The sequence below is a fragment of the Chaetodon trifascialis genome, chromosome 17 (assembly GCF_039877785.1).
Source record: "Chaetodon trifascialis isolate fChaTrf1 chromosome 17, fChaTrf1.hap1, whole genome shotgun sequence".
NCBI lineage: Eukaryota > Metazoa > Chordata > Actinopteri > Chaetodontiformes > Chaetodontidae > Chaetodon > Chaetodon trifascialis.
This window is the reverse complement of record NC_092072.1, coordinates 4,113,792-4,139,214: the sequence shown is the minus strand read 5'-3', so window position 1 is coordinate 4,139,214 and position 25,423 is coordinate 4,113,792. Positions and strand designations below refer to the sequence as shown.

Here is a 25,423-nt window from a genome sequence, read left to right as displayed (position 1 = left end):
TTTCCAAGTACTGTACAGTGTGTCTACTGTATGTGTGCACTGTGTCACTGTGTGGCCGGTGTGAGCTGATGAGCAGGCCTGGGTTCTAATATAAGCGGAGTGGACATGGCTCATTGTCCGTCCTATAAACGGCCTACTCGGATGACTCCCAGCTTCAAATCCCGAGGGGGAGAAAATAGCACCATGATAATGATACCGCTCCATGCCAGACGACTTCTCAGAGCTGTTTTGTCTACGGGCAGTCAGCACTTTCCCAGCCATAGCTCGACACAGATCACATACAAAGAGAGGGGAGGTCAAGGCTGCTTTAATTCTGGCCCGTGAGGACCATGAATCACCCCTGTCAGTAGTGCCTGGTGTATTTCTTTTTTTGAGAATATCACCTAAAATCAAGCGCAATCCTTTGATTGCTTTACTTTGTGTTGAAAAAAAGTGTTATTGAAGCTGAATTTTCTTTGCTCTCCTCTGTCCTCACGGCCCCTTCCTCCTCTTTCCACTTCCTTATCAATGTTGTTCCTTCATGCAACTACTCCTCATCCTCTCTACCACTGCCTCTCTTGCTGTTCTTCAAACCGTCCTCTTCCTCCCATGTCCTTTGATCTCCTCTCACAGGTTTGCTGCCATCCAGACCTGCGAGCAGCAGCTGCTCCAGTTCCGCGGCCTCTCTGGCTCCCTCCTCAGGTGGCTTCAGACAGCGCAGGACCAGCTGCCGTCCAAAGAGGCCAACCTCACCACAGAGGGCCTGCAGAGAAGAGTCCAGCAGCTCAAGGTGTGTGTGTGTCACATGCATATTCTGCATCCTCTGGTTTTATTCTCGAAGCTCAGTGACTCAGTAAAATGCATTATGCCTTCAGGACTTGTTGAACGACTGGGAGTCACAGCGATCAAGGGTTCAGGATCTGAACAAGACAGGCTCAGAGCTGGAGTCCCTCATCATCGACATCACCGCCCCTCAGACCAAAACTGGTAAGAGTTGCCAATTCTCTGAGATTCTGAGAGCCAATTCGGGTGAGATTTACAGTTGATGTAGGGTTCATAAAATGATTTGACCTGACAGAAACACAACTCTGAAAAACAAATCATGAACCAGAACAAAATTATCGCTCTGACTGATTGAACTGACTAGATTTTAGTGGTCTAAGATCAAAGGTCATACAACCTGGAGGCAGTAATTCTACTTAATATATCCACTGGATTTCTGTGTCATGTAAAGACTATGGGTATCCTCCATGTCTTTCTCACCCCTGTCGTCTGTTTCCACGGCTTTTGTGCAGCGTCCTCTGTTCTGCTGAGCTCTGTGTGCTCTGAAGTGTTTGTCAGTCAGCAGACGTTCTGCTGCTGCTGAGAGCTTGTATCAGAACTTTAAATGTGTTCACATTTTTTACACGTCGGTGCATTGCTGGTCCTGTTTTGTGTGTACGCTGAGTGTGTTGTAGAGCCAGTCTCAGTCAGGTGTGTGTCTTTCTCCCAGGTGCTCCTCAAATCAATGGCTCAGCAGGTCCCAGCAGTGTCAATGGCATTCACACCTGTAAAGGTGAGCCCTCCCTCGTGCTGTCTCTCTCTCTCTCTCTGCTCCTCCTATTATTGCCTCCTGAAATTGAGACTAAGATAAACTTAACTAACACCAATCTAATTGTGCTCCAGCTCTTTTGGTGTTTATAATTTCCTCATGATGGTGTTGAGGGATTACCACACTGTTTTCTGTTGTACTTTTCCGGTGTCCTATACTGTCCTGTCTCCTGTCAGCTGTCTGTTCATGCAGAACATCTGTCAGTGGCAAATGTGTTCAATTAGAGAATCATCTGTCTCAGCATCTATCATTGATCTAGACTGCCCTGATCGACCTGCACTGCATGCATGCATAGCGAGTTTATAGTAGATATGTTGACTTTATTCTACAAAGATTTACTTGTCTCTTTTTTCCTGTATACCTTCATTGTGCTATAAGCAACCAATTGTCCCCTGTCTCTTATTGTGTCCTCAGACCTGACAGAGCTCCAGGTAGCCGTATCTGATGTAAACGGTCGATACGAGATGCTGGGTGGGGAGTTGAAGGAGCGTCTTGGTCGCCAGCAGGGCTCACTGGAAATGAGGCAGAAGGCCAGGCAGGGCACTGAGGAGCTCAAGAGCTGGCTGACAGACAGAGAGAACAGTCTGAAGCAGGGACAGACTGCTTCCCCCTCCAGACCTGAGGTGGTGCGTGCCCAGGCCCAGGAGAACAAGGTAATGTGCATGTTCTGTGACGCATCTCAAAGGGGAACCATGCAGTTAAGTCACCTGGTGAAAATTATAACCTTTACCCTTTGTTAAAACAGATTTTTAACTGAAAAAGATATTACTGGAAGATGTCACATCTATTTTCCATTGCAACAGACATTCATACAAACATTGTCCTATCAGGTGATGTCAGTGCTACATTCACACCTCAGATCTCTCATCTTGGCTATATCTGTCATGTTGAATAGATGTAGTATTTTTAAATCTGCTCATCGTCGCGGCCCTCTTCTTCTTCAGGCCCTGCTCTCAGAGATGGCTGAACACTCAGAGAAGGTGGAGGAGCTGAAGAGCACACTGAGGAAGCTGATTGCTGACAATCCTGATTCTCCTGAGGCAGACAGCTGGAGACAGCAGCTTGAAGAGATAGGTATGTGCTGCAGATGGCAAAAAAGTACATGAGGACATATGACAAGATGATGGAACAGCCGTTCTACAGAAACTGATAAATTAGACCTCTGCCTCAGCTAATGCAGATGCCCAAACTGAAGTAGAATGATATGTGAAACTAAATGTTAATGAAGGCATGGCCAGGAGACGGCAGCAACTACATAAACTCTACTGAAGGGATCAGGGAAGTACTGTACAGTTCTTACTGCACACGGTTCACAAGTTAAGGGACCTGCATGGGGAGAGCCATTATGAAGAAAGTCTGTTGTGTCAGAACCTGAGGCAGTCACGTGAAGGTTACATACACAAGAGATTCAAGTTAGTGATACTGAGAAGGAACGCTGCCTCAGGGACCCAAAGAGGCGTTTAGTGGAATACAATCTGTGAGGACAGTCAGTGAGTTTGTTGCCTCATGTCTGTCTGGCTTTTCCAGAGATATGAGATAATAAGAGAAGGGTTCAGATAGATATCAGCTTCAGGAAAAAGAAATGTATGTATGTCCAAGTAATATTTCTCCCACATTCAAACGTGTCGTGTTGCTTGAAAATAATGAATAATAGAAATCAAGTTGCAAAAGATAATGAAAGATGAGGCATTTTTACTGTGCTGTGTCTTTGAAAAGCAGTAAAAAGAAGGTGGCACGGTGCCTCCAGAATCTGTAATAATTTCTGTAAGAGATGGTGAGGAACTGAGATCAATATTATCCAGGGAGAGAGTGGGAAGTGTTCCTGTCAAAGCTATTTGTTCACTCTCATTCTTGATATTTTTAACAGGGCCTCCGATGAGGTAACCGAGACAGAAATATTTAAGGTGAAATCCAAGAAGGGGGGCCTTTATATTTCTTATTTCATAATGCCTTTTCAAAGCCATGTGGACTGAACGCACGCACACACACACACACACACACACACACACACACACACACACACACTCTCTGTTAGATGCCCAGAACATGAGTCAGGGAGGTAGAAAGAGACGGGAGAAGTAGGAGGAGGGACAGAGGAAGAAAAATATCTTCTTGTTTCAGTGTTCTTCACGTCGAGTCAGGTTTAGATCGACAAGCTTGGTTTGACATGTCTGATTCCTGTCATTGTTGCACGGTGCTATTGGACAACTTAATGAGAAAAGTGATTCCCTTAAGAAAGAAAATAGGAAACAGTGAACAGTGAATATGCTATAATGAAATTCATGCATTCATCAGCATTTTGCATATGATGTTTTATATGTTCTCCCTTCCCTGTCTTGATTGGTAATTTCCCCAGACTCCCGCTGGCAGACGGCCAATCAGACAGCAGCTCAGAGGCAGACCGAGCTGGAGACATGTGCCGATAGGCTGGGCAGCTTTGCCTCAGCGGCCAATCAGCTGGGCCCGTGGCTGAGGGAAAAGGAGCTGATGATGAGCGTGCTGGGACCACTGAGCATCGACCCCAACATGCTCAACACACAGAAACAACAAGTACAGGTATGTGAACGACTGGAGGCAGAGATGCTGCCAAAAGATACGTATACAACACTTATCAATACACACACACACACACACACACACACACACACACACGCATTGTGTTAATCAATGCAGAAAATCCAGCATGAGGAGAAAAACTAACCTAAATCCCCTTCAGTCATGAAAGCAAGCTGAAGATAAGAACATATTTTTTCAGGCTTGGCATAGTTAAGATATGCATGGTACAATTGTATCATGTACAATTTGTAGGATATTTGAGAGTTATGTAAAAGTTCAGGATTTCAAAATATCATTGAAATTTTCCTGGATTGTCTTCAGGCTTTCCTTTGTTTTAAACACACAGGTTCTACTGATATGTCTGTTCCTGGTCACATCACTGAATAATGTGCTCCCATCTCTGCTCTTTCTTCAAGTTTATGCTGCGTGAGTTTGAGACGAGGCGGCCACAGTTTGACCAGCTAACCCAATCCGCTGAGGGAATCCTCTCCCAGACTGGTGACTCTGCTCAGGACCCCAAGGACCTGGCAGAGGTGCGGGCTGAACTGGGCTCCATCTCCCAGCAGTGGGAGGACCTAACCAGTCGACTGAGTCAGCGGTCAAACCACATCGACCAGGCCCAAGGAACCAGCGAACGGTACCAGGTATGTCTAGTAATGGCTGAGGGGTTCAATATAATATTGTCATGAGGGTATGATCTTCTGACCCTCCTCCTCTCCTGCACAGGCCTTGCTCAGAGAGCTCTCCTCCAGTGCTTCTGCTCTGAGCGAGCGGTTGGATACTCAGGCCTCGCTGAGTGCCCAGCCGGAGGCGCTGAAACGCCGCCTGCAGGAAACCGGAGAGATCCGCTCAGAGCTGGAGAGACGACGGACCGAGCTGGCCGAGGCTGAGAGGCTCTGCCAGGAGCTGAGCACCATCGTAGCTGAACCCTACCTGAAGGAAGAGCTGAGCAAACGACTGGAGAGCGTCAGTGGGCCGCTGAGGAGTTTAGAGGAGCGAGCAGGTTTGTGGAGTTTATGTTGCTGGTGTAGTAACTGTGCTTTTAGTGGGTCTCATATACCCAGTGTTCTGCAAATGTTCTGGTTTTGTTCAAGTTTTGAAGTAGTCAAACTATTGCCTTTCAAACTTAATCCCCTCTGTAGCTGTAATGGGAATGTTGTTTTGATTGTAAGAAAATCCTGCTCACAAATCCACTGAAATAAATACAACAAACACTCCTCAAGTCATATTTGTCCTTTTTGTTTGAAATAGTGTTTCAGTGTTTATGTTTCTAATCCCTTCTGCTTTTCTTTCCTCCAGCTGACGGCCTTTCTCAGCTTCAGACTGCCCTGTCGTCCACTCAGCAGTTCCAGCAGATGTTTGAGGAGTTGCGCTCCTGGCTGGACAAGCAGGCAGATCCCAGAGAATCATCCACCGACTCTCTGCCCTGTCAGCCTGAGGCCATCCGCTCCCTGCTGGCACAGACAGGCGAACTCCAGCGCGGGATCGCCAGCCAGCGAGGTTCCTACGAGCTGATTCAAGCCGAGGGAGTGTCGCTGCTCGCCACTCTGCCCGCAGGTGGAGACGAGCGATCTGCCCTGCAGTCTCGCCTGGCCTCCTTGAGGCAGGACTGGGAGGGGCTGAACCAGAGGATCTCAGATCGAGAGAGCAGACTGAAGACCACCCTGAGCAAAGCAGACACCTACCAGCAGCACAAGGCTGAGCTGACACCTTGGTTAGCGGAGTGTGAACAGAAAGATGGAGAGATCCAACCATCGCTGGACCCGTCGGCCCTGGACGAGGCTTTGCAGAAGGCTCGAGGTCTATCTCTGGACCTCGAAAGACGACAGCCTCTCCTAGAGGCCTTCAATACTGCAGCAGATCAGCTGCTGGAACAGTGCTGCATTGGAGAGGAAGAGGTATAGAAGATAAGATATAACTTTATTGATCCCACGCTGGGGAAATTAAGAAAGTAGCTCATCTGCTTGATTTTTTAGCTTATTTGTGTGTTTCACTCTGTCAACTCCAAGTGTTGTTCGTGCTTTAAGAGTCATACATTAAGTAAATAAAAAAAAGTGAACTGACATAAAATAAATACATTTTCTGTAGGTACGAGATGAGAAGGCCCAGCTGAACCGCAGGGTGGACAAACTGGGCGAGAGGCTCCATAATCGCACCTCCCAGCTAGAGGAGCTGGCTGGCCGCCTGAAGGAGTTTGAAGAGGGCAGACAAGCAGCAGAGAGGAGGCTGGAAGCCGCCAAGCACCAGATTGAAGTCCAGGAGGCTCTGGGACCACAGGTACAGAAAAATGCTGTTCACTGTCCTTGTGTCACTTTTATTGTTCTTGAAAACACATAAAACTGAGCACTGGTGATATGAAAATTACATGGTTACTTTAAAAAAAACATAATTTGGGCTTTGTCAATTCCTGTTTACTTCTCTCCCATTCAGGCATGCAGTGCTAAGAGCCTGGAGCGACTGAGAAGTCAGCAGGAGAGCCTCAGGTCCATGAAACCTCAGGTGGTGTACCTCCGAGACCTGGCCCAGGGGCTGGTACAGGACTCACCACAGACACCGGGAGGCAGCACTGAGGGGGCACAGAGGCTTCTGGAGCAGGCCAGAGAAACAGAGAAAGACTATGATGACATTACCGAGAAGGTGAGGAGCAGGGTTCAGAGTCGGCCAAAGACGGGTCTTTTGTTGTAAATGTGCCAGATCCTCCAGGCGGATTCTTTGTGCCTTGACTGGTTTCTGGTTTCTGGATGTTCAGTGTGGTTTCTGACACCCTGCACAGTGCACTGATGAGACTCAGAGGAAGATGGTGGTAGTTTTTGTAACTTAGTGTCAGCACTCAACACTGTTCTCAAAGCTTCCTCCTCCCAAACCTGATCAGAGGTCGCCAATGAAAGCTTGTGAATGTCCAAAAGATGATTGACCCTTACGTTTAAGAAGCGCAGAGTTGTGGAGAAACAGCAGAGCATGAACAGAGGAGAGAGATAAAAAGGGTCACATCAATTATGAATTAATGTAACCTCAACAACTTATGCCCTCTGGAGTGAAAAGAAGTTGTACAACCAGGGGGACTATTTATACCAAGGGTCACTGAGTGAGAGGGTGTCAGATCTATTGTGTGTGTCCTGTATGTGTGTGTGGGTGCTTAGCAGACAAGTGTCAGTGAGAGAGAGAGAACAGAACAACCACAGCTGTCAGAAGAGTTTAGCTGTTTGAGTTACAGTAGTCATACATAGTCCCGGTGGACATTCAACACTTTATCATAGTTTGAAATGTAAACCACGGCTTGGAGAATTCAGCCCCCGCAGTATTGCATTTATTTGGTGCAATCCAGCCTCCAAATATTCCATTTAAGGTTACAGCTATCACTGGACGTCTGGCTGTATATAAACCCTTTGCACTGCGCTGTTATTCACCGAGACGTTGCGTTTCTCTTTTTGAAACGTCGATCTGATGTCATTGCGGCTGAGAGAAGAGTTGTGTGCTGCTGGAGATGATGCAGATCAACTCTTAGATAATGCTTCTGCCGTCTTATTTCTTGCACCTACGCTGACAGAGTCTATTTTTACTCGCTGCTGTGTTGCATCTTTTTCTGGACTGGTTACATGTTATTCTGTTCCAGTGATTTGTTCAGGGAAAATATCACCACACAGGCTCCTCTTTGAATGACTGACTGGTGGTTTGATTAGTTAATCTTGTTATATCACACAAACACCATCACTGACATAGTGAATCTCCAGTCGACCATATTTTGACAAATTCCTACTGACATTTTTTCTAAAAAAAAAAAAAAATCCAGTCAATGTCTTGAAAATGGGACCAGCTCATTCATAATTTCGGATTTGATAGCTCAGTTCCAAGCGTTGTTCATCTTCGACAGCTTCATTTTAAACTAATTTATTTTTGTTTGAATGTAACACACTTCATAATGAAAAACACACTTTCACACCTTCCCCTCTGTTTACCCCTCCACGTATTTTCCCTCCCTCAGATCGAGCAGTGCTCCTCCTCCCTGGAGTCCCGGCTGCAGGGCGTCGGCGAGGTCCAGTCCCATGTGCGTGATGTCTTCTCACGTCTTGCCGACCTCGATGACGAACTGGACTCCCTCAGTCCCGTTGGACGCGATGCGGACTCGCTGGCCTCTCAGGCTGACGCCCTGAAGGGCTTCTTGTCCCGTCTGGCCCAACTCAGGACGGAGCTGGAGGGTCACGCGTCAGAGTGCACCACCATGCTGCGGAGAGAAGGCTCCTCCCCTGACCTCCTGGCTCTCAGGAGGGAGACAGAGGCTCTGAGCCGCCAGGCCGGAAAGGTGAGGGAGATGAAGATGATGATGGTCGTAATGTTGGTGATGTTGTTTAGTGCAGTTATTTACTCTATTTATGTGGTTTCATCCAGTCAAGATTCCTTTGTTTCTGTTCCGTCCTCCAGCTGAGCGAGCGTGGTCAGGCCAGGTTTGACCAGATCGAAGATGCCGCTGAGAGGGTCCGGGAGTTCTACAGGCAGGTGGCTGCGCTGCAAGGCCTGCTGGGAAAGGCCGAAGACGGACTGAACACACAGGGCATGGTCGGCACAGAGGTGGAGATGATCAAGCAGCAGCTGCAGGAGTTCAAGGTAGGGTCGACTTCTTTTTGCTGGTTATTCGCATGGATGTCATGTGTATGGATGTGAGTGTGCAGAAGTGTGCATGTGAGGTGTCACAGTGTGTTGAGGAAGCTTGAGAAGCTGATTGAAATCTTTATCGTATTAATCTTTTATATTCCTAATCTCTTCTTTCTTCATAATTCCATTTGGTTTGATGCGAGTACACCGTGTACGTGTATTTGCAGTCGGCTTTGGCAGTTATCATACCTGCATAATGGCGTAGCTAAAAACATGAGAGACTCTGACTGGGTTCAGGGTGAAAAGGTTACGCTTGTTTGTGTTCACAGAACCGTCCTTTCCCATCATGCTACGGGAACTAATTTGCACAGTTAAACAGAAAATCTGAAGCGCAACATTTGGTCAGGTTTTGGGCAGCTCTGTGTGTGTTTCATGAATAGTGACATTCAATATTTGCAGTCCCTCTGAGGAGGTCTGTATCCATCCTTTCCTCTTGCTCATACCTCTAGAGACCATGATGTAACGGTGTGTGTGTGTGTGTGTGTGTGTGTGTGTGTGTGTGTGTGTGTGTGTGTGTGTGTGTGTGTGTGTGTGTGTGTGTGTGTGTGGGACTCCTGTGGTGTGTCAGGAGTCAGAGACGGTGATTAGCTGAGTCACACGTCTCTTTGAAATGCCTGACATGCTGCTGAGTCATGCCGGTTTTTCTTGATAGGACAGTTATGATGCTCGTTCAGTGTTTCTCTGAACGTTTCCCACAAACACAAATCCTCTCCTCTCTCTCCATTTCTCTCTCTCTCTCTCTCTCTCTCTCTCTCTCTCTCTCTCTCTCTCTCTCTCTCTCTCTCTCTCTCTCTCTCCATATCTCTCTCTCACCCACCTCCTGATGTTCAGGCTCCACCCGTCTGGCGTTTTGAACTTGGTAGCCTTGTCATTGTGGTGATGGTCGCTGGTCTAAATTTGATACCGTCCTGTTTTTTTTAAACTCTGCTTTGTACTGTAAAAGCATGGGAAATGTCTGCGCTGCCTCTCTGTTGTTGTTTGTTGCTTTCACCTCAAGCATTTGACAATTATTGTAGTGCAAGACGACGAGAACACAGTCCCAAGTAAGAAAGTCCTCAGTGGTGGTCCAGCCTTTGAACAGTGCATGTAAACTTCCTAAACTGTTTCATGGACAGTTTGCAGTACACAGAAAGAACAAAAAAATTAAAGATAAAATGTGAAAAAACCTTTGACCTTTTAAATGAGAAATGAAGCCTTATGTAGAAGATGCAGCACAGCATAGGAATTTATTTATTATGTTGTTGATTGATTAATCAGTCAATATGTTAAATCATTCAGTCTATAAAATGGCAGAGAATAGTGAAAAAAATGCCAATCACAGTTTCCATGAGCCCACTTAAGTCTTCAAGTCGGTTCTTTTGTCCAAATAACAATCCACAACCCGAACACTTTCCATTTACAAACACATGGAAGAGAGAAAAGCAGCAAATCCGTCAGATTAGAGGCTGGATTGAGCAAATGTGTGGCGTCTTTCTGAAGGAATGACTTCAAAGACTGAGCTTGATTCATTTTCAATTTAGTTGTAATTAGGTAATTCACTGCTAGTAATTGTTCACCACTCACTTGTCATTTAATAAATACTGGATACAAAGTTGTCTCCTCCCTGCAGCAGTCAGTGGACAAAAACACATTAATGGCTCCAATTCAAGAAAATCTGTGTTTACTGAGTCATTTGGTCATAATGTGAGTGTGTTTATACTTATTCTGAGCAAGCAACGAAGGAGAAAAAGAGCCCCCAAAAAAGTATATTGTTCACTTCTTGTGATATTTTAGTATTAAGGCCTAAACGACTGCGGCTTGTTTCTGCATTTAAAGAGAAATTCCATTTTACTGTCTAGGATTGCATAGGAGCTGACCGCAGGAATGTGCTTCGCTGGCAGCTCCATTGTGTTTTATAGCGTTATTCCGCTGCTCATTTTATGGGTACAGACAGCTCTTTCAGCCTGACTACTATCATTAAAGAGTACATTTTCTTGCCGTGATGTAACGTCCTGTCCACTTGTAAGTTTGTCCACTTGTGCGAGCTCGGCAGAAGTATGCATGAATCTCTAAACACAAACAGCACGCTTAACCCTTCTTTTCTTTTTTTTCATTTGCTGCGATGCTCAGAGGAGGTTCTGTTTCTTTGAGAACGATTGATGATTCGTGTGATATGAGCAAGTCATTTTCGTGGATTTGAAAAATTTTGTGGGACTCCTGCTCGTTCCCTCGAGAGTTATCGGCTCCACTGCTGTTAAGATGTGTGGGTGGATCAAAGAACGTTCTTCCTCCTGTTTCTCTTCCTGCTTTTTCATTTCTGCTCTCTTCCTTTTTCATCTTTTTACCTTTCTTAATGTGGGTATTTAGTGAAATGTCTTCATTGCCCTTACATCTCTCTGACCCACTGACTTCTTTCACCTCGCCGGTCTCTTAATAAGAGCGAGCTGAGTGAATGTGCAGCATAAAACGAGCAGACAGAGGAGGTAGAGGCGCTGAGAGAAGGATGAGGGGAGGGAGAGAGATTCAGAGACAGAGAGCTGTGAAAAGCTAAATAGGCTACCCTTGAAAAGCAGAGCCAGATCAGACAAAGAGTGTGAAGCTGTTCAATGAATCAGGTCAATGGGTTTACAGATGCACTAACACTGCAAATGACTGCGAGTAATCCACCTAAAGAAATATTTCAGTCAGCACGTTCACATAATTCACAGATTTTTTCCTGATGTATCTGAAATCGTGTCATTTTTAGAGCCAGCTTCCCCAGTTTCCTTTTTGATCCCTGCGTTAGGTTTAAGAAAATGTGAAAGCCATGGCGTCCTTTGAGCAGTATGCTAAGTTTTAAATTGATGTACCTGAACAAGCTGGAGGAACGTTCACAGTATAAAGCTAAATAAAGACATACCAAAGGATTGACTCGCTGTACGATATTTATTTATTTGTAGAGAAGAGATTTGTCTAGAATTTAAGAAGTAAGACAAATGCATTCGTAGATAGCTGAATAAAACAGGCTTCTTACATTTAATCTTTTATATCAGATTTGGTTGATAATTCATCTTTCAGTGTAATTTAATATTTCATTTCTCTCTTGTGCAAAATGTCTTCTTGTTTGTGCAGTGCTTTGTCTTAATTTTGCCCGTTTTGTTTCATTTTCATGCATCCTGAAAAAAATCCTTTCAGAATTTTCATTTCATTCATTCAAGGCATTGCTAAGCCCAGATAAAATAATCCTTAACGTAGGTGTTAATCATGTTACTCGTACTGATTAAGATTTTCCTCCATTAAAGCTGTGAATCTGTGTGCTGAGCTGCAGACAGACTGGGTGCAGAAGTAATAACAGGGGCAGAATGTATAATAGCTACTGTCTGCGGGGTATGTAGAGCATGGAGAAATAGTCTGTCACTCTATCTGGGAGCACAGGGGTATTTATAGGAGGGCAACGCAGGGGGGATTGCAAGGGGATATTGTTGAAAATAGAGAAAAAGACAGAAAATAAGAGTGAAAATGGAAAATGACGGCAGATCATCGTGGAGAGCAGGACAAGGCAGACTTACAGATGCACAGAGAAAGATAAGGAAATGATGGGAAGGAGGGGGTACAGTGAAGTGAGAGGGTTTGTCCACATACTGCTTTTGTCCTCTGACACTTTTTTGATTGTATTTCATTTTTATCTTCTTGTAGCTGCAGCATACATTGCCTCTAGCCTGCACGAATAGTCTGAAGAGGGAGAGAGGAAAGAAAAGATGAGAAAATCTCTTTTGTCCACTCTTTGAAGCCGCCCCTGTCCTGCTTTGTTTCTACCTCCCTCTCCCTCTCTCTCTCTCTCCCTCTCTGTTTCTCTGTAACCGATCCAGCTCGGCTTATTTCAAACCTAAACATGTCTGTCTGGCTCCAAAACAGACCAGGCCACCCCTCTCCCCTCTCCTCATCCTCCTTCCCCTCCCCCAACAGACCCCATTTCCAATCCAGAGGGATGATGTCATGCCGATGCTTAGAAAGACGAGGGGGCTCAGGACGTTGTGTGTATTTTGGGGGAGGGGGGGTAGGAGGGCAGCCATGGGATAAGGGGTCATGGGAGTGGGAGGTGATTTAGTTAGATTATTTTTTTTTTAACTTCCCAACAGTGATCTCACAGAGAGTTACTGGGTCAATGAGGGAGAGAGAGAGAGGGAGGCAGTGAAAGAGCAGCCTTCCTCTGTCTGCTGCTTCTTTATTAGCATTCCTATCACAAATTAACACGAGTTCATAACACACTATGTGTATTGTGTGTGAGCATGTGTGTGTGTAAATTGGCTTTGATTTGAATGTGTGTGAATGTAATTCTTTGTTTTATTGAAGCAGTTTTCTCGCACAGCTGAACATTTGAGAACTTAAACAAATTGTTTTGTAGAAAAGCATTTTTCAAGTGATATGTCAAAAAAAACTTTGTTTTATTAATACTGGCACCAAACTCAGGTATCTCAGTGTATCAGCAGCAATTCAACATGATACCTCTCTGTAAAAACTACTGGTCAACATGAAAACATGTAGTGAAAGCAGCACGTTAGCGGAGCGGCAGGTTCAGTCTTCCATCAGTGTTCAGGCACAGTACTGAGAGTCGGCCATTTGCACTTTGGTAGCACACAGAACCCACTGTTCGCTGTTTTATGTGTGTGTCCAAATTCTGTGTGAGTGTGGAACGTATGCTCTGCCCTCAAAAGATCCCACAATGGACCGAACGACTCTCTGCTAACAATCCCTCAGTGCAGTGCGTCACATTTTGTAGATTAGAAAATCACGTTGCTGTGATTGATTAGTGTCTGAAGTCTCAAGTTACTGCGCACTAGAGTAAACTCCTGAGTGTAGAGACGTACTGCAGCGAATGAGTGAGTGCAAGTTGGCCGTGTGTCTGTCTCTCTGTTTCTCAGGCAGTATTGCTATTTATCATGTACATGTTTAAACATGGCCGTCCTGTCTGCACATATGTGCTACTGTGGAATCTATGTTTGTATTTAGGGTTGCTCTGTGGGCTGATGAGAGGTGTGTGTGTGCATGCACTCTGCATCAGAGGATGCTTCTAATTCCAGTCTTTTTCGGGGTGCAATCTGGAATCTCAGCTGTCTCCTCACCCCACCCTCACACACACACACACACACACACACACACACACACACACACACACACACACACACACACACACACACACACACACACACACACACACCAGGGTGTGGCATCAACATCCCTCTGCATGCCCCTGGCTCCCTCTGTCCCCAAGCAGCTGACATAGTCTCTGGGTGGGATGAGAACACAAACACACACACACACACACACACACACACACACACACACACACACACACACACACACACACACACACACACACACACACACTCACTCACTCACACACATGCTGGTGTTTTAGCAGAGGGGCGTTAAAAGGCTCTAAACCTGCAGCTGCACATGGACATTCCTGGGAAGGGCTGGTTAGTCTGGGTGACAGCAGAACAGGAGCCATATGTGTGTCTTTGTGCACACGCGTTTGCAGAAATCCCAATCCTAAATCATGACTGCACGCCTTCCCTGTCTTCGCCCCCTCCACCTCCTTCTCCCTCACACCTTTCACCCCCTCCTCTCTCTTGTTTCATCCTCCTATACTCTCTCTTTTAGTGTCTATGCCTCATCTTCCTGTAGTTTATAATCCTTGGAGAATCCATCAGGCCATGACTCACTGTCCTTCCCCGCACCAACTGTGTCAGCAACTATTTAATGATGGGAGTAGAAGTCAAGCCAAAATGGGCCGGCAGCTCACTGGTTGTCTTTGGACCCACACTGTGAAGCTGGAACGTGTCCTAATTTTCACCCATAAAGCTGCTGACACATTTAATTTTTAGATATTAGCAATTAGCAGTTTGTAAGTCAAAAATAGGCATTTTGACTTTAGAGTTTATCCAAAGCGACACCATGTGAAGGAAAGATAGCATGTGTTAAAACGAACCAAAGCAGTGTACGCCATGACGTGTTCCAGAGAGCCCACATTTAATGTGGATGAGTCAGAGGCCCTCAGCAGCGTTTCTGTTCAGGTCTGGAAATCATAAATCATGAGTGACATGTAAAATCCCTGGGTAAAACTGCATGTCCAGCTTTTGAAAGGTTAGTGCACTAAATGAAAAACAAGTGGCCTTAATTCTATGCGCTCTTCCTATCGTTGAAATCCAGTATTTTAACCAGTAAAATCAATATTTTAGCTGGTTTTCTGAGTGAGAAAAATGCTCTCCATTTAGCATACTGAACTTTTATTCAGTTTCAGCAGGATCCAGAGTTCTGAGTTAGCCTGTTAGCTGCTAGCAGCCATGTTAGCTGGTCTAATTCAAACTCAAAGGCTGCGTGCGGTCAGAAGAGTTCAGTGTGTCAGAACCCAGTAACCCTTCCATGACTCCCCGGCTAATCCAAGTCATACATCATCTGGACGACAGCGCTATTTACCAGCTCTGGATTTTCCTGGACTGCTTTCCGTCTTTCTTTTTTCTCTCTGTCTTCATATTAATGTCTGTTGGTGTGTTTCCTTGTGTGTTGCATGCTTCTCATTTCTATCTGTGTGTGCTCATTTTGTCTCTCTAAGCGCCTGATTGGATCATGCTAACAACATTTCTATAATCATATAACCTGATTCGTCCGGCCGAAATTTCCTGTACCCTCCTGGCACACACACATACATACACACACACAGAATTAAATTCAGGCAGACACACACACACCTCTCTCACCTCTCTGTGTGTATCAGTGCCTCGGCGAGAAAGTGAGTGATTGTTATGACTTTGGATTCTATGATCTAAATATGTCTGGGATGTGTGTGTGTGTGTGTGTGTGTGTGTGTGTGTGTGTGTGTGTGTGTGTGTGTGTGTGTGTGTGTGTGTGTGTGTGTGTGTAATGTTTTAGCTTTTCCACTCTCAGGTCCTGTATTGTTTCAGCTGTTGTGAATTAGAAAGGCATGCCACGGCTCGGCCTTGCCTTCTCACTCTCCTTCTTTTTCCTTCTCTCAGTTCAGTGAAATCCTATAAACTTTCCTGAGATGAGCTGGGACAAATATTTAGATATCCTTTTGCAATACTAAGCAAAATAAATGTATTGTTTTACCTCAGTCAAAATGATGCTCTGTGTCATATTTCTAAGAAAGATTTGAGATAATAAATTTAACATAAGGAAACTGACTTTATTCATAAATTTGATATTTGTGACATGGCTGAGAGCAGGGGACAAACTGATGTGGTGCATCATATTGAAGAAGAAGAAATAAATCAAACTTTAACACATATATAAAAATAACTTCTCAAAAGTGGAAATGTGATGACAAATGATACATATGACTGATGTTTTCCTCAAGGTAAATTTGACCTCAGATCTTACAGTGGTGTTTTGTTTTTTTTTACTTGTGATGATTGTGTACGTTGTGGTTGATCCACCAGTGACAGACAGTATAATACAGGATGAATAAAATCGATAAGTGCCACAGAAAAACTGACAGGCTTTTGGAGCTACATTGTACTGTAGAGGTGTAAGATCCCGAAGAGGAGGACCAGGCGGGTGTGTGGATGAGTGGGAGGTGGATGCTCAGAGAAAAAGAAAAGAGTAGGTTTTATGTGTGTGTGAGAGAAAAAAGAGCGATGACCTCCAGCGCTGACCCCTCAGCAGGCAACTTCACAGGTGTTTGGTGTGTGTGTGCACGTGTGTGTTGGTGTGTGGGAGAGAGAAAGAGGTCGCTGAAAGAAAGAGGAGAGGATAAGCCTATTTTTACCGCATTAAAACTCCCCAAACGGTGTAAACCACCGCAGAGAACTGACCTCCAAAGTGTTTATAATGTGGAAAGTCCTTCCTGCATTAATCGCACACGGACGTTAAACTCCATCTGTATCATAGACTGCCAGCTGAATGAACACACACCATCTCACACACCCCAGAAAGCCAGGCTGCGGAAAGTGTGAAGTTTTTATTTGCCTAAAAGAATGCGTGTGTGTGGTGGGGGGGGACACACACACATACATGCAGACTGACCTACTGTTAAACTGAAAAGCATGTAAGTAGTTACCCACCTGCACACGTTCAACAAACCAGCCTCAAAATCTGCAAAGTGTGAAGCTACCATTTGATTGCTGGTGTGTGTAGATGATTGACAGCTGTGTTTATTGAAGTTATCAGCATGGTCGTAGAATGCCTTATTTGCTTAGAGGTGTGTGTGTGTGTGTGCGCGTCAGTGTCTTTGTGTGTGTATGTGCTGGATCCAGGTCTCTTTGTGTCTTTCTCTGCCTCAGGAAGGTTGAGAACAATAAATGCTTTCACACACACACACACACACACACACACATACACACAGAGGCAGGTGAAATGCTCTCCTAGTTAATATAAAACTACCCCAGAGAGTTGGAAAGAAGAAGGGTGGGTTAGCGGAGTAAAAGCGAAATGGCAGCTACGTTTTTCCTGCTGCCAGGTTACCGGAGAGGGGGGCAGAGAGGGGGGCGGATGGAGAAAGACTGAAAAACAAGAGGCTGAGGATGAAAATGACATTACATTTTTTAAGTTTTGTCGAGATGCATTATGGATTTACTCCAGCTTGGGAGGGAGGGAGAAATGAAAATAGTGAGACGGAGAAAAATATTTTACCTGTCAAAAGGTGTTTCCCCTCGAGCAAATAAACGACCCAGACAAGTCAATAACACACGCTTTATGCCCTCCACCTTTGTTTGTGTTTATGTCACTTAGCCGCGCTAAGTGGTTTCATGCCTCTAGACACAGGCGGTGCCAGTGTGGAGAGCCTTATGTGTGAATAACAGGCCATTTAATGGACGCTGTGATCCAAAGTGCTGCGCAGCACCGGGGCAGTAAAGTTTTGCTCCACAGTACGACCCCCAGGGAAAATTAAACCCCTAATCCTCTCGTCCCTTCATTCCTCTCTCAACACCCACCCTCCTCCTCTTTCCTTCAGTGCTGGGACTCTTTAACCAGCCGTAACGACTGAGGAATGAATGACAATTACAGGAGAGGAGGGGAGCGTAGGTAGAGCCCCAGAGGAATCAAGTTTAATCTTAAACAGACCACGGGGGGTCATGGGTGGAGGCACAGACTCTGCCTGTGTCAACAGTCAGTGAGTCAGAGGAAGAAGGGGTCGGGTGAAAGGCGTCATTTGACTGGGCAAATTAAATGAACTTAATCTGTTTATCAGTCTCTCATTGTCCTTTATGCCTCCTTGACTCTTTAATATATTTTGGTTCTTTCTCCCTGCTGCCTGCTCCTCCATCTCTCCTGGTAGCTGGCCAATATCTGCGAATGCTTGGGTTTAAATCTTGTTGTGGTCTGTGTAGAGGGGATTGTCGGTTAGCCGTGGGTCACGCGAGAGTTTGTGAGCTCTGCATCTGTGTGTGGGTGTGTGCAGCAAACCAATGACAAACCCCTTTTGTTTCTATGAAGACGTTTGCCTTGGACGCGGCAATGACAGCTGCAGCGCAACTGACAGAGGGGGGGTGGGTGGTGCGTGGGGGGAGGGCGGGCGGGCAGTTAAAAAGAAAGAGTGGAGTATTTAGCATATTTGACATGCAGGCCACGGGCTGCGCTGTGCAACAGTTGAGAAAGAGGGAGTCCCTCTTGTGAGTGTTGGAAATGTACCTCGAGTCAAAGAGTGAGCGAGAAAGAAAAAAGAGCAGGAACGCTTTGGTTCAGATCAGCCGAGCTCTGCCAGACTGCTTTAAACAAACAGACCTGCTGAAAAAGAAGGGAAGAAGAGAGGAGGAGGAGGAGGAGGAGGAACTCCACAACTGGCTCTGTGAAGCCTGTAACTTTGGATAACAAGAGAAAAACAAAGTGGCTTGAAGCTCTGCTCTGGGGCTGCAGGTTGCCATATTTGCTGGTATCCCCCTTCTGATGAACTGGGTGGCGGTTCTGAGGTTTTGTGTGCCATCCTGAAGAAACAGACAGCACCCCCCTACTCTTCTGTTTTTTGTGCACTACCCCTTTTCCTCTTGGCCCCTCGGTCTCTGACACACACACACCCACACACCCACACCCACACACCCACACACACACACACACACACACACACACACACACACACACACACACACACACACTCCCCAGCCGGATTGGGTTTCAGTGAAGGCGCAGACGGGAATGCACAAGTGGGGCCTGTGAATATCGCAGACTTTTGTGTACGTCTGTATCTTTGCCGTATTTTATTTTTTACACCGGCAGCTCTTTTGCTACTGCGAACTCTACTTCAGCACGAAAGGAGGATTGTGGCTCAACTGGAAACCTGTGAAGACTCTAACAAATGAGGAAATAATGGAGTGAACAAGAATGAGCTGGACTCACTTCCTTGTCTGCTTACAGCCTGGACAATTGCTATGGGGAAAAAAAGACGGCTCATTACTGATAAGCCTCTTTCTCTCCTGTCGGCTAACAATCCCCGCCCCCTCTCTCCCTCCCTCTATCCCTCCCTCCTTTCTGCTCTCTTTCTTTTTCTTAAACTCTGTATCATTTCACTCTGAGGACAGTGTTTTTGGGCTCCAAAGGGGGGAGGCGGTTTGCCCCGGAGAATTAAGAGTGGATTACAAAGCAGTGATGAATGTAGCCATCTCACATCACTGGCCCCCTTCTCTGTTGCTCTCACAGCACCAAATCTAGCAACAGTGGCTGACAAAGTGAGATCCTGTACTATATGCAGCTAGCTTGCCAGGAGGAAACCCTCATTCGGGTTATATTACATTATATTAAAGCATTTTAATTTGTTCCTCTTTTTATTCATCCTCCTATATTTATTTGGAAACAGTTTAAATAGCAGAATGTTGCTTGCTGCTCAGTGTGGGATGATCAGCTGCATCCCGGCATTCAGCTGATATTTTTTGGTAACGAGCAAAATCCTCCTCTGCACAACTCTTTCTCTGTAGCTCCACGCCCCCTCTTAGTACCCTGCCTCCCATTCTATCGCTGCTTCCCTCCCCTATGTGTCTCTCTCTCTCTCGCTCACCCTCTCTCCCCGTCCCGTGCTTTTTCTTATTTTTTTGGGAGAGAGGAAACCAGCATGATTGGAGCACTTCCTGTCTTTTAATACCAGTGCAGGAAACAGAACAAACGGAGCTGAATTCAAACACAAACAGCAAGAGAGCAGGGAGGGAGGTAGGGTGAGAGCGAGCAAGAGAGAGAGCGAGAGAGAGAGAAGGGACATGTGAGTGAGTAAGAGAGAGAGTAGACGAGGGGGGAGCAGCAAGACGGCGAGAGTGAGAGGAAAAGAGGGAGATTTTTTTAGCAGCTGCAAACCATTTCAGCTGTGTAGTGGCCTGAGAACAGAGACTGGGAGTGAAAGAAAGAGAGAGCAAAGCTTGGGAGCCCACACGTCTCACAGAGAGAGAGAGAAAGAGAGGAAAAAGAGAGAAGAGGAACTGGGATTGCGTGGCACTTTGTTTCATTCTCAGTACGGGAGCAGGAGAAAGAAGAAGGCAAAGAAAAGAGCGAAAGGGGAGGAAGGGAGCGTGTCCTGGGATTGTCTGCTGGTGAAGAGGGGGAAGATACTGCCTGCAAAGCAAAGCTTGGACTGGAGCTGGGAGGGCTGTCTGGGTCTTTGCCCTCTGGATACAGTCCCACGACTCACTGCTCTGCCCTGCACGCCTGCCTGCTTGCCTGGCTGGTCCAGGATCCAGCCTCAGCCCCCTTTTCTGTCTACCCCCAGATGCCCTCTTTCACTCTAGCCTCACCCCCTCCAAGATCCTGCCTGCTTTCGATCTACTGCATCGCTTCTCCCCTGGAGCTGTGGGTGATCTGAGGATGAGAGAGAAAGAAAGCAGGATAAAAGAGAAGAATTGAAACATTGACAGGGATTTCTACAGCGGACTGCTTTACTCTTTGTTCTGGATTTAGTGTTTTCTTCAAATCGTGGACTGTTGTATGTATGACGGGGTGGATTTTCTTTCACTAATGATGACTGTTTTGGTGTTGATGAGATGTCTTCGACAAAATTAGAGTTTGTCCTGCAGGCACAAAGCCTTGATTCTTTGTAATGGAAGCAGAGGACAGAAAAAGAAAAAGCAAAGCTGTGGACTGCTTGAACACTCACCGGGCCACAAAGTGACAGTGACTTGGTAAAGGGATTTCTATTTTCATATTTATCTCGAGTCGCGTTTCCTTGCTTCAAAAACCTCTAAAGGATAGACATTTTCTTTATTTTTGTTTCTTTCATTTACTGGATTTCATATTCTCATTATTTTTCCTGCAAGGAACATTTTTTAACAAAGGAAGATAAAAGAGAAACAAATCCATGGAGTATTGTACTTTCCTATTCATTGCACCCCACGCAGCCTTTCTTTTATATAACAGAGAGTGGGTTTTCTCACCTTAAAAGGAGACTTTTACACTTCCCTGCCTGCCTCTCACTGATACTGTTGAAGTTGTCCAAGCCTTCTCTGCCTTTTCCTGTTGTGCCACAGAAAGGAGAGTACACTGGAGAGGAAGGAGGCACGAGCTTAATGAGATTAAAAAGGGGCCAACGAATGAGTTGCTGTATATGAATATGGAGAGGAGAGCTGCACTCTGTGTCTCTGACAGCAAAACAAAGGGGTGTAATCTGCATGGTCTTCACCTCACCTTGGACTTCGTACTTCTCAGAGAGGGAGATGATGACTGTTTTCTCGCCTTCCTCCCTCTGTTCATCCCTCCACCTCTCCCTCATTCCTAACGGTCCTTCGGATAAACAGGGCTGGTGATTAATATGGTGCCGAGGGGAAGGGCTGTCTCTCTCACTCCCTCTCTGATGCCACACAGCATCTCAGAAAGACCAAGGAAATGCACTACTGTTGAGGTGACATAGGCAAGAATGCAACACACACAAACGGAATGATACTGTGGACGATAAGATTTAAAATATTTTTTTAGAATGTGAAACCTGAAGGATTTGTTAAATGCAGCCAAATGGACTGTGTGATTTTGCCGATTGTTGGATGAAGGACAACTAAAGGGAGAGGAATTCATTTTCCACAAGGATCCTTTTTTTGTGGATTGTTTTTTATTTAATTTGCCACGACTGCACCTTAAACAATAGGGTTTCTGTGGCAGCCCGACAGAAAAGGGCACAATGGGGAAGCCCCTGAGCCGTCCGGACTGCCTGAGGCAGAATCCTCGCTGCCTTGGAAAAGGTGATGAGGATGAGACATACATAGAGGATTGCTATGTCCCCCAGCGATCCATATATGATACTATGCGCATCAATGAACAGATTGACCAAGGGACCAAACTGTGTCAACCTTCCAGGAGCACTCTAGGCTCTGGTGGGGAGGTCAGAGGAGAGGCAAGTACACTATCCAGCAATGGCACCATTGGAGCTGATTTAGGTAGTGTTTTTGTCTCCAGGAATGCAGATAATGCTGGCGGAGTGAAGAAACTTGATGAAAGAGTCATCTTTGATGCCTTAAAGCTAACTGGTGATCCTCAGATAATGTCACCACCAGTTGGCATTGTAGGTTCAGGTTTGCCTATTGCCCCATCTTCATCTGGCTCTGGTGGGGTAGTTGCAGTGGCCAAGAGGCGGCATCAAGGTGGTGATAAACGGGACAATCCAAACCGTCGCTCTTGGAAAGCATTTATGCCCCCCAGTTATCCAGAGTTTGCTGAGAGGCTGGAGTTCTCATCTGTTGAAGGAGCAGAAAAGCGTCTGTCTGGGGCAGGGATTCCTCTGTCTCCTCTACAGCCCATTCCTGCTCACCTCCCCCCATCCACCCCTACCTCATCAACACCTTCCTTACCTCCTTACACACCCTCCCCTCTATCATCTGCTCCCCACACTCCTCCTGTCTCCTCCTCGCCTTCTTTGACACCCACAGTTAGCCCGGTGCCTCCTCTCCAGCAGCATCCTCTCAGCAGACAAAAGCAGGTTCATCCTGTGCTGCCGAAGCAGCACAAACAGCCTCATGTGGTGCCGTCGCCTTCCAAAGAAGAGTTACCTGCATTTGGCCAGACTCGGCCACCGCAGGTTTCTGGACATACACCAGAGCACAGCCCCAGTATATCCAGACAGGTAGAGGGAAAAAGGGAAGGACACAGACGGACTCCTAGCTCTTCTAAAGCTGGAATCAGGCAGATCCCAGAGGAGCCTGTTGAGCCAGTTAAGACCTCAGATTCAGAGAGGGACTCTCCTCTTTTGGACCAGGACCAGGGCGACAGTGCTCCTCTCATTCCACCAAAACCAGTCTTCTGCCCTCCTACCAAGGCCCGCACCTGGCCCCGTAGTATAACAACAGGAAAAAGGACCCAGGTCGGCCTGAGGCACAACTTCCCTGTGCTCCCCCCTATGCCTCCTCTATTGGGTGAGGATAGCAACACAGATGAAGAGTCACTTTATCTACTTGACCCCCCATCTCCATTCCTGAAGGAGGAGGAGGGGTTAGTATATGGAGGTCTGCCCCTCTCTCCCTGTATCAGCCAGGAGGGAGGTGACGAGGGGCTTCTTGGTTGGGGTGCTCAGGGCAGTGAGCTCAGAGAACGCACGGCCTCTGAGCTCAAATTTGAGGAGGATGAACGCAAGATACTGGAGGAGCTTGAACAACAGGAGCAGGAAGAGTGCAGGAAAATGATTGAGGAGGAGGAGGCATGGAAAAAAGAAAAGGATAAAGCAGAGGAGGAGAGAGCCCAGAGAGAGGAAAGAGAGTGGGAGGCAGTTCTTAAATTAGAGAATAGGGAAATAATTGAACAGTCTTGGGATAGGGAAACACTGGAATCAGAAGGATGGGGTTTAACAGGCACTTCTGGACATTGGCCTGTATTGACTCCCCCTACAGGGTTTGGAGGCCCTAGGGTGCCCAGTGCCTCGCCCTGCCCCAGCTCAGGGGCTGAATCAGATGACCTCTTCCTGGAGCTGGAGAGGCAGTGTCAAGAGGATGAAGGAGAAGAGGGAGTGGAGATGAGTGTAGACCCTGAGCCTTTTGATCCCTACACACTTCCTTGTTTAGAGGAAGAGGAAGAAGAGAGAGAGGAAGAAACAAAAACTGCCTGGGTAGATTTTGAAGGAACTCTGCCTCTCGATGCAGTTAACTCTGTAGAGCCTGATAGCATCGCACCAGGTTCAGAGACCGTTACAAAAGACTCAAATTTAAATAACTCTGAGCACATAGAAGAGATTAAAAATTTTCACTTGGTGCGAGCACAAGACTGTGAAAAGGAACATGGTTTCATCGATGAAGAATGTGATGTTGACTATAATGAGGATAAGGCAGAGGTAGAAGAAGAGGAGATGAGTTACCCAACAGACTCTGCTCTTGGTCAACAACTGGAGTCAGACTCCAGTGGGGCCCACATGTCCCAGCCAGACAGAACTGGTATTACTGACATTTCTCAGACAGACTGTGAACATGGGAGACATGCACGGACTGAAACAGACCCGGACAGTGGGGCGTCATCAGAGTGTGATGGCGAGGATTGCGAAGAGAGAGCCTCCTCTCCATCTCGAAGCCCTCTGAACCCTTATGCTGAGGCGGTGGAACAAGTGGAGGAGGATATTGCGCAGGGTGAGGGAGAATTGAAAGAGGAAGAGGAGTTAGGAACAGAGTGGGATGTGTATGACCAATCTGAGCCAAGTTTGGACAGTAGCGAGGGAGCTCTCATGGATCACTCCCTTGAGCCTCTGCACACAGTTGAAAGAGAAATTGACAGTGAATGTACACAGGATGTTGACGTTCAGACTTCCTGTCAAGAAAGTCCAGTCCCTGCAGAGATTAGCAAACCTGCCATGACAGTAACTTGTGACACAGAAGGGACATGTTTTGCTTCAGAGACTTTTGCTGTCCCAATAGATGTGTTCTCGAGACCGGATACGCCTGGACAAGATCCAGATCTGGACCAGACAACAGAAGTGATAGCTAGCACTCCAAAATCAGACTCTGTTCATCTCATGCACCCTCAACATACAGACTCAACATCCCCTTCCTCTTTAATTCAGTCGCCATCTAAATCGGATTCATGCGGTGCTGGATTGGATACTAAAGACTCGGAGGCCTTTGTGATATCGGACAGTTTTGTTTACCTGGCTGTGTCTGCACCTCCACACTACCCCAATGACTGTCCCCCATCTCCATTCGAGGACTCCATTCCCCCAAGTCCTGTCCCCAAACCCCCCTGCTGCCTAGAGCCAGAGGAGGAGGGGGCCTTACTTTCCCCTGACAGCTTTGTTTACATGGCAGCACCTGAACGGCCCCAACCTGGCCCCTCCGATATCTGTTCAGCCTGTGAGGATACTCAGGAGCTGGACTTGGACTCCTACTCTGAAGGGACCCAGTCTGGGATGGACGGGGTAGAGTTTGTTCTAGGCTCTATGACAGGGGACAGTGACTGGGAGTCAGAAGGATCTGCTCTGGACTTTCCTCCACTTGTGTCCACAGATCAGGCTTGGGACCAACTTGAGCCTGGCCTGCTACAGAGCCTATTTACACAGACAGAAACAGGCCAGGCACTGGCCTGTAGGCCCCTGGAAAATGTGCCCCAGACAGGGTCCACATCTTGCCCCACAGACCCCCACTTACAATCAGGAAGGAGTTCTAATGCAGAGAATGAATCGACAACTACATTACCAAATCCCAACCCTGGCATGGAGGCAGAGGTATGCTCTCATTTAAATTTTTGATACATGCAGTTGATTTCCATGAAAGACTTAATACAGAACTTCATGTT

At 46.4% G+C, this 25,423-nt stretch overlaps 1 protein-coding gene across 25 annotated transcripts in view; it reads left to right on the top strand.

The window, feature by feature from the left end:
- Nucleotides 1-25,423, top strand: part of macf1a (microtubule actin crosslinking factor 1a) — a 214,573-nt gene that overhangs the window by 147,599 nt on the left and 41,551 nt on the right. For 23 of the 25 annotated variants that reach the window (XR_011603232.1, XM_070985038.1, XM_070985039.1 and 20 more), the window contains 13 exons: nt 613-769; nt 855-966; nt 1,472-1,534; nt 1,985-2,223; nt 2,515-2,644; nt 3,927-4,126; nt 4,543-4,770; nt 4,853-5,129; nt 5,426-6,024; nt 6,215-6,403; nt 6,557-6,763; nt 8,109-8,426; nt 8,546-8,728. Coding sequence is in view for 24 of the 25 variants with exons in the window: in XM_070985038.1 (XP_070841139.1) it covers nt 613-769; nt 855-966; nt 1,472-1,534; nt 1,985-2,223; nt 2,515-2,644; nt 3,927-4,126; nt 4,543-4,770; nt 4,853-5,129; nt 5,426-6,024; nt 6,215-6,403; nt 6,557-6,763; nt 8,109-8,426; nt 8,546-8,728 (2,902 nt within the window). In the remaining variant the exon portion in view is untranslated. The remainder of the gene's footprint in view (nt 1-612; nt 770-854; nt 967-1,471; nt 1,535-1,984; nt 2,224-2,514; nt 2,645-3,926; nt 4,127-4,542; nt 4,771-4,852; nt 5,130-5,425; nt 6,025-6,214; nt 6,404-6,556; nt 6,764-8,108; nt 8,427-8,545; nt 8,729-25,423) is intronic. The other 2 variants (XM_070985041.1, XM_070985024.1) reach the window with 1 other exon arrangement.